This window comes from Halyomorpha halys, unplaced genomic scaffold (assembly GCF_000696795.3).
Source record: "Halyomorpha halys isolate HHAL.00 unplaced genomic scaffold, Hhal_1.1 Scaffold25.1, whole genome shotgun sequence".
NCBI lineage: Eukaryota > Metazoa > Arthropoda > Insecta > Hemiptera > Pentatomidae > Halyomorpha > Halyomorpha halys.
Genome location: NW_027107314.1, coordinates 1,152,341 through 1,161,596, shown reverse-complemented (window position 1 = coordinate 1,161,596; position 9,256 = coordinate 1,152,341). Strand labels below are relative to the sequence as shown.

The following is a 9,256-nucleotide window of genomic DNA, read 5'->3' as shown; positions in this document are numbered from 1 at the left end:
GACTAATTTAATTAAAATATGTCTATTGAATACATTACTGATCTAGTATCGATGTGGGTACACCTTAGACCGCTTTTGAAATATCAAAGATTTTTTTTATATTCTGTGGCTCGCCGATATCGGGCGGTCATGCCCTTCCATTGTGGAATGAGTTGGACCCAACATCTCCTTCCACCCGTAAGTGAACTCCCTGAATAAGGGATAATTTCTTCTTCCATCAAACCCGGGAATTCCGAATCGGTGAGGGCGAAGATCCCGATCTTTCTCGACAGGCTGGGTCAGTGTAGTACCATGGCGGAACAATCTACTATTACCTGTTCCCCTGACCCATCGGAGTTACCACCACAGAAAATAGAGGTCATCTACTATATTATTTTATGCTTAACTATTATTTTGTTTATTCATTTTCACAATTTATTTTGCTAAATGTATTTTACCTTAAAGGCCTTTTATTTCAATATCCATTCATTTTATTTTTAAATTTGTTATTTTGATTATATGTTTATGTTAAAAGTTGGCCTCACCAAATAAATATTTATATCCAAACCAGGTTATTTTATTTTTATTTTTTTGTCGATTTGCGGTGGTTTTAACATTTCTAGAAAATCGGAACATTCTCTGTATGGACTTATTTTTTGCTTTATGGGATTTTCTTTAAACTCTAAAAATATTTCAAAAGACTAGAGTGACAACCTGTATAATAGATGTTCAATACTTCACCAAATGGCTGGAGTATTTTCGGAAAATTAAGTACGACTATGCTAACGCCAAAGAAAAGGCATTCAACCAACAGTTTGAAATGAATTAGGGCCAATTATAAATAAATGAAAAGCTGCTGGAATCGATAGCATTACATATAAAAAGTATAAGTACACTTTTTACACCTTTTTGAAATATCTCCTAATGTTTTATAATTTATTATATACAATAGGAAATAATGCCTAACCACTTTGCCAAGTCAGTTTTTATTTTATTTATTTTGTATTTTTGTTATAAAATGAAAATATTCATAAACATTGTCAAGATTGAAGTAATGAAAAAAAAAATAAACTAATATTTTCTGTGAGAATTCAACTCAGACCTGAATACAATAAAAACATTTAACCTGAAAGAAATATCTAGTTACGGTCTGTTTAAATATAAAGATGACCCCAACTGGGCCAATGGGAATTACAGTGCTCATGGTAAATGGGACATCAGTAAATTATTGTAATATGATTGGTTCATCATATTTATCAAAAGAATAGTAATGCAATATATCCTAGAAAATAGAAAAATTTCAACATTAGTGAATCTTGAAAACTAAAACATTTTCTTTTCTTTACAAGTCCGATGGCCATCCTCAGGGACAATTTTAATACATTTTTGAATTAAATAATTTAAAAACACAACTTCATGTAGGTTATTCTGTCCAGGTCAATTCAATAATTTCTCTAATTAGTCAATTTTTACAGTAAAACAAAAATTAAAATTCTAAATCACAGTCACTTATTTGTTGTGATAGATTTAAGGATTTTGAGCAATTCTAGGATTGGTGTAATAAATTTTATCAAATAAGTGACTGTGATAAAGAATTTTAATTTTTGTTTTAATGTGAAAATTGACTAATTAGAGAAATTGTTGAATTGACCTGGGCAGAATAGCCTGCATGAAGTTGTGTTTTTAAATTATCTAATTCGGAAATTGTATAAAGGTTGTCCCTGAGGATGGCCGAATTGGCCGAAACGTCGGACTTGTAAAGAAAAGAAAATGTTTTGAGACTATAATGGATATAATTTAAATTATTTATTTAAATAAATAATTAAGCTAAACAAATAAATTATTGTATTTTAATTATATAAGCATAGTAGCATTGGATAGAAAATCATTAAAAGGAGCAAGGAACTTGATTCGCTAGTTTAACTTTTTCATTTGTCTACCATTTTACCTAGACTGTTGTAATATATGACAGTTTATTTAATAATTAAAATAATGTTCTGTTAATTCCAAATGGAATAACATTTGAAGAACATTACTTTGATTAACTTGTGACCATACTTGAAATTAAGTGTAGTGTTTATTTACCAAAATACATATAAAAGATATACATGGAGTGAGTCACTGAGACTTCTCGAATACGTAGCACTTCATGGCACTTGTAATTGTAATTAACAATTATTTAATTTTTACATTAATAAAACTTATTACCTAAAAATGAATTGAAGACTGTTTCCTCCTGGATTGGGGATTCGCATAGGATCTATTGAACTAATTTTTGACCTCCATTTAATTTTCCATAATCAACCTTTGTTGGAAGAAATCAAGACATAAAAGCTTTGATTAGCAGCACAGAAACTGAAATATCTCATTATTTGGGAAATCAGTATCATTAAAAAAAAAAACGAATATTCAAAATAAATTCAGTGAAAATACCATATCCATATACCCATGGCTTTCAGTTCTTCGAACTCAAGCTTGTATGAAAGTGATTTGATCTGTCTTCCTAACTATTCCTTTATTAAGACAGCAAATATAGAAACCAATTTACAGGTAATTAAAATTATAATGGTGACAAATTTTATTTCACTTTACTCCAATTTAGCTTAAGAGATCTTCGTAGCAACTAACAAAATAATACCGACATACGGCAGAAATAGGTTGGTTTTTTTTTTTCCCCCTCTTTTTTTACTTCGGTTAAATCAACTCAAAGTTGACTTCAATTTTCGTCTAAAACTGTACCTTCATAGTAATCAAGACAAAAATATAGTAAAAAATATTGCTAGATAGATTCTGTTTTTTCTATAATTTTATGTTAAACTATTCTACTTAACTCAGTAAACTAGCCAGTTTCCGTAAAACTTGATGAAGTTAAAAGAGCTGTTTGTACGTTCAATTGCACGTGTCATTTTTATTTATGAAAAAAAGAATTCGTTCAATTATTAATTTAATTCTATCATAAATAGTTATGATTCAATTAATAGAAAATACTTTAAAATTGAATTTTGTGACACCTACGTTATTGGTTACAAGTACACTAAATACTGTTATATTATCTTTTCACATAAAATTTCATGATTTAGTTTTGTTCTGTTTGTTTATACAGAACATGAAACAATTGCCTGCGAGAAACCAGGGCGTATATGATTTGTAAAACGTGTTCTAGTCATAATATTGAACATTCATTTACAGTTCCCTCAAGTCTTAAGGAATATTTTAGGTGATTAAAGAAGAGCCAAAAACAACAAAGAATGTCTATACAGAGAATGTTTAATGTAAGCTTATAATTAAAATATGCATACAGTAAATATAAATAAACATATGTACATATAAAACGAAAGTAGTAATTATTAAAAATATATACAATAAAAACTAATAACAAATAAAATATTAGGGGATATTTCAATAAGTTGCAAGAAGCATAATTATAAAATTCATTTGCAAAGCTATCGATTCCAGCACCTTTGTTGGCTTTTTCTGAATTTAGAATTGACTAATTCATTGTGACGTTAGCAATTTCTTTTTTTTTTTTTTTTTAAATAAATTGATATTGCTTATAGCTTAGTTTCAGTTGGGAATCTTAAAATTAGAATTAGTCTTAGAATTAGTATCTTATGATATCTCTGTTGGTATACATTTTGGTTACAAAGAAAGGTTGAATGTTTTATTTATTTGTGATATAAGGCTCACGATATAGTTAATTTTTTTAAGAACAATTTTAACGATTATTTAGTTTATTTTTTTAATTATGGACATTTGTAATAGACTAAAAAAGGACATTGATAATTTTTCTAATTATTAAACATTTTAAATTATAATTATCTTACTTCAAATTCTAATTTTCCCATTACATGGAATTATTTCATAATTGTATTACATATTGTATGAAATGCTGAATATATGGAATTCAGATTTATTAAAGATCAAACTTTATATAAAAGCTTAATGCGTTTGAAGTTTTTTAAAATGAATAGTGAAACAATCTAAAATTAATTTATTTGTTTAGATAAACCCATTAGGATATTGAACACTTGAAGTCGTTGATATGAGCTCAGATATTAGGTATAAATATTGAGGATTATTCTTCTGTAACAGCAATCATGCAGTTCTCTTACCTCTTCTTGGTCCTGGCCGTGGCTGCGGTCAGCTCTAAAAAAATCGACATCAACAGCGGTGTCAATGAAGGCTTAGCTAAGACCAACGAATATCTTCGGAAATACAGATTCACCTCTGTTCATCTGCCTAAGGACTCATGGGGTTCCAAGGTAAGCATTTGATTTATAGGATGTAAGAAATTAACAAATAAATAAATAATCATTTAAATTTACTAAAGACTGCTTTTAGAAGAAGAAAGATGATATTAATAAATATTTTTTTTCAACAAATATAAAACAACAATTCATTAGTATATTTTTTACTTTAAATTGGCTAAATACTCTACAATTATTCTAACTCAGTACAGTTAGTTTTCGTTTTTTTTTCATAGATGATTTTTCATTGAATCCGACTTTGTGATTTCCACAAGACACAAAATATTGCTTCAATGTTATCGGTGCAATATAGTGTTCTTTTGGTCCTCATGTTATTATTTCATTCAAAAAATATGTATAAAAAAATCACCAGTATTTTACTTTAAATTTACAAACAATTTTACAATTCTGTTAAGTTGGATTTTTAACAAATTTGGATATGAGAACTATGGCCATTGTTGGAAAGAAAATGCTGTTGATTTAACCAAAACATCACATATTATGAAACGGAATCTAACAATTTATCTTTTAAATGATGAATTAATTTGGCAAATAATATTGGTGCTGGATCGACCAAAGTTATGATAAGAAGTGTTACCCATTGGTAGAACTATGACATGTTAATATATTTGAATGTTACTTAATCATCTTACACACACACACACTTATATATGTATATTTATTTATGGTAATAATCCTGCTTATTATTTTTCAGGTATTTTTTTCTGACTCTGAAATACTCGGTCTGGACTCCCTGAAGAGAACCGACAATTGCACTCTTGAGATCGTTGATAAAAATGTGACTTTGGATTTGCATTACGGCTTTGGTTTCTTCCAGCAATCCTTCAAACTCATAAATATCGGTGAGCAAGATATGTCAGCCAGCTTCAGGATCCGAGACAATTCAGTCCACCTTAATTTTACGGCCAGTTATTTTGGTCATAACGCACAAAAATGCCGTGTCAAATTGCACGACCTGTCCTACGAGAGGTTGGCCAAAGTAGATTTCTATTCTTCCAGGCCCGAACTCGATGGAATCGACGTTGAGGACGTCTTTGAGAAGGAGGTTACTCCATTCCTGAACAGCAAAGTCGATAAGGCTGCGGTAGAACAAGTATTGCAGGCAATGTGTAATCAGCCTCACTTGGAAATTGCTGAACAAATGCCAATGATTCACATGTCTGTTCTCCAACACTTAGGAATCCCATCTCAATTGTAAAGTTAATCATGTACTGCGTTGTATAAAATAAAATGCTGTAAATGACATAATGGTTTTTATTTATTATGACATTATATGTATTTGTTGTAATTTATTACTTTAAACTTACTAGAGATACAATGCTTAAGTAAAAGAAATTATAAACTGAGAACAGTAAAGAACCAATGACCTAAAACAAGTGATACAAGTCATAACGTTAAACTTAAAATTCAAATGGAAATGGGGTGGATTCTCCGGGAAACGGCAATTATCAGTGATGAACTTATTTTGTAAATAAGTTGAGGTATCAGAAAAAAAAATTATATTGATTTTTATGACTTTTTTTATCACATATTAATGATTTTATCATTTTTGGGATCAAAATCACTTTCAAGTCGAAAATTAAATTTTTTGAATGAATGTATGTAACATGTTAGATGCCTATCTGTTTAAGTATATGATTAGATAGAAAAAGGTTTACCTTGCAGTAGCATCAATTCCATTCCATAAAATTGAATAATTTAGTAAATAATATTAGATCACATTGGTTGATAATTAATGTAAGAGCATAATACTTTAATAGAACCACATAGACCAAAAAATAGTTTATTATTTATTATAACATTAGATGAATCGGTTATAATTATTACCAAACCTACCTACAAGCCAAGTTATTACAAACTGAGTACAATAAGAGAACCGATGAGTAATGCAAGTCATAACGTTAAACATAACATGCAAATTGAAATGTAGTGGATTCTCAGAAACAGTAAATTTCATCTGAATTTATCTTATATATAGTAAGCTAAGGTTAAAAAAAAATCTACATTTATGCAATTTTTTTTTTACTACATATACTTAAGAGTAATTTTAATCTTACAAATATCCTTAATTTTTGTAAAACTAAAATCACATTTATGTCGAAAATTAAATCTAAATTAATGGAACTGTAGATAACATGTAAGATGCCTACCTAAATATGTGATTAGTTATTAAAACTTTTTAATAATAGCATAATATATAGTTTATGAAAGTAAATAAATTTGGGTGACATTAAATGTAAATATTTATTAAACGATGATAGATAATTAATGATCAACATTAAACTAGTAATATTTTAATTATCAACGTAAAATACGTTTTGGGCTTGATATTTGCTATTAGCAACATCAATAACCCCTTATTTTTTTTCATGAAGTAATAACAAATTTTTTATTTTAAAAAAATATTGTTTTTTACTCATCTGTTCATTAAATATAGTAAATGATTGCAATTGAACTAAAATGTAATGATTGATTTTCTAGCGTGGCATAGGAATAGAAAATGAATATCTTGATATAAACATTTATTTAAAAAAAAAATATTGAATATTGAATAAATAACAATAGCCAAAATATTAGAATGGACCAAATAGATATTTGTTGTATCATACTGATTATCTCATTATATATGTCATCATACTTATTATATATGAATGAGATGTATTCTACTATTGTACAGTTGGCAATAATACCTATCTGATGTTAATATCAAATTAACATTGCAATAAAAATTTGTGTTGCATCCAGGTCAGAATATTGAAGAAAATATTTACAATTCACGTTCCATGGTTTAAGTTTCAGTTTAAGATAAGCCAAAATCCTGTCACAAGAGATGGGTCAGGAGGCGAGGACTGGATAGTTTTGATTAAACAAGAAATGGACGTTTTTATACAACAAATTCTTTAGTATCTGTTGAAACAAAACATCCATGACAGATTCATCTTGACCTCTTTTTTTTCTGCCAAGACTCCCATTGGAGTTCTATACTGCCTAACTGTGGTTGGGGGTTGGGAGTCAAAGTTTTTCATTTTGTGGGATCGGAAAAGTCAATGCCCCAGGCCGGTTCGAATCGGCACCGCCAATAGACATCATTACAAGAGTATCTTCAAAAACACTGTATTATCCTCTCATAAATTATAAATTAAATAATTTTGAACAGATATGCAGTTTAAATACAAAGGTAGGCTTCGAAGACGCTGGCGGGACAATAAAGGCACGGCAGTGGGCGGTGAGGAGATACTCTTTTCTTTCACTTTTTATTCATGTTTTCACTTTTTATTTCTGTTTTAGAGGGTTCGAAGAAAAAAAAAAAAAAAAGAGGAGATACTCAATAACCATGTTGCTCAAAGGAAGTTATGGGAGAAGGCACGGGGAAGAGTGGAAAAGGAAAAAAATCATGAGGGTGGTGCGGAAATATTTAAAGGTCACATAGGAGCAATCAAAATCAGGAAGATCGTATATAGAAAGTTGGGGTCTAACAGAGGTAAGGAGATACAGCGATATGAGTGTCCTTTCAGGGTGATATTGATTAGAGAACACAATATCGTTACAGCAGAAAGTATCAAATAGCCTATAAAGAGGAGAACCGCCCATATTGAAAAGTTAAAACCTCCGGCAATGACAATATAAAAACTGAAATGTTTTCATATTGCCAACTTTAGATTATATAGCAGAAAATTTAGTTATTAATTCTATTTATTGTTTTTTTTTTACTATTTCCTCCTGAAGGCCAATAACGTTATACTCGATTGTGCGCCGAATCATCGAGAAGGTTCTGGATTCTGAATTGTTAAAGTAGGTCACCTTCAGCAAATTTCAAAGGGGCCTTTGATGAAGGTCTGCCGGAAACACATGCAAGCGCCAGAATCATCGAAGCGATCATTAAAGATGCCAAAAATAGGAAAAAAAGATTGCGCAGTGTTTTTTCTGGATGTAATTGGTGCTTTTGACAACGTTGGTCATTGTCACAGTGAGCTCGCTGGAGGGAAGAGGTGTGTCATCCGAAATCACAATTGTAATCGCGGCTCTCCTAACCACAAATAAAATAAAGATTAATGTGGGAACCCACTCGACTAGATCAGTGTCTTGTGGGGGGTGCCTCAGGGCGGGCCGTTGCCGACTTTGCTGTTCAACCTGACCATTGATCATTTGTACCGCGATCTCGGATCAGGAGTTTGCTAATAAGTTTGGATACGACCTGTAACCAAGAGAGTGTGGTCTTCACAGGGTTCGTGGACGATCTGGCTGCAACGATGCGCGACATAGGTTCTGCGAAAAGAATAAAAAACAGAGTCCAGAGGCTGCTCGCGGAGACTGATCTGGAAATAAATGCAAAGAAAAGAATGGGTATCAAAATAGACGAGGGAGAGCTGCGATCAACAAAGCTCTCCTTTGAGAATACGGGGTCATCCAAACGGCAAAAGCCGAGGACACCATCAAATATCTTGGATGTACATTCTCGGGAGAGCTAGTGTTTGGAGAAGAGGTGATGACATATCTAACTAATAACCTTGATAAATTGGTGAGCTCATACCAACTCAAGCCCGAATAAAGATCAACGTTGTCAACCAATACTTGTTCCCGGGCCTTGTTTACCCTCTCCAGACTGCTCCCCGTACAAAGATACGTCCTGCGATATTGGAGGGCATTGATACCAATATCCGCAGGAGTATCAAGGCCATCATCGGGCTCCCCGCTAACACCTCGTCGGCTATGCGGTACGCACTCAGGGGGTGTCGAGGACTGGGTCTGATCAGCTGTCAATGGGAAGCTCCACTGCAGCATTGGTCCATTGCCCACCGACTGTCGAATGTTCCGGATGCCCTATTCCAGTCTACATTCAATTACGAAGTCGAAACCGTGGCATGTGCCGATAGACTGGGGGTGGATCAGGGCTACCAAAGTGTGAAAGCTCTAAGACAGTCGTTGCGTGAGAATGCTTTCGAAGAATGGACCAGTTACAGGTGGTAGGGTATTGGTGTTCGCCATTTCAAAGAGACCCCAAAAGCGAT

The 9,256-nt window shown here is 31.8% G+C and overlaps 1 protein-coding gene across 1 annotated transcript; it reads left to right on the top strand.

The window, feature by feature from the left end:
- Positions 1-4,071: 4,071 nt before the first annotated feature.
- On the top strand, positions 4,072-5,495 carry LOC106683181 (uncharacterized). Its single transcript, XM_014424477.2, has 2 exons — positions 4,072-4,241; positions 4,942-5,495. Exons 1-2 carry the CDS (start codon positions 4,077-4,079, stop codon positions 5,443-5,445), a joined length of 669 nt encoding a protein of 222 aa, XP_014279963.1. The 5' UTR covers positions 4,072-4,076; the 3' UTR covers positions 5,446-5,495.
- Positions 5,496-9,256: the final 3,761 nt, after the last annotated feature.

Excerpts from the sequence above, each read along its gene's own strand:
- LOC106683181 (XM_014424477.2), top strand. The coding sequence starts at position 4,077 with ATGCAGTTCTCTTACCTCTTCTTGGTCCTGGCCGTGGCTGCGGTCAGC. Across the intron at positions 4,242-4,941 it reads AGGACTCATGGGGTTCCAAG|GTATTTTTTTCTGACTCTGA; the intron begins GTAAGCATTTGA and ends ATTATTTTTCAG.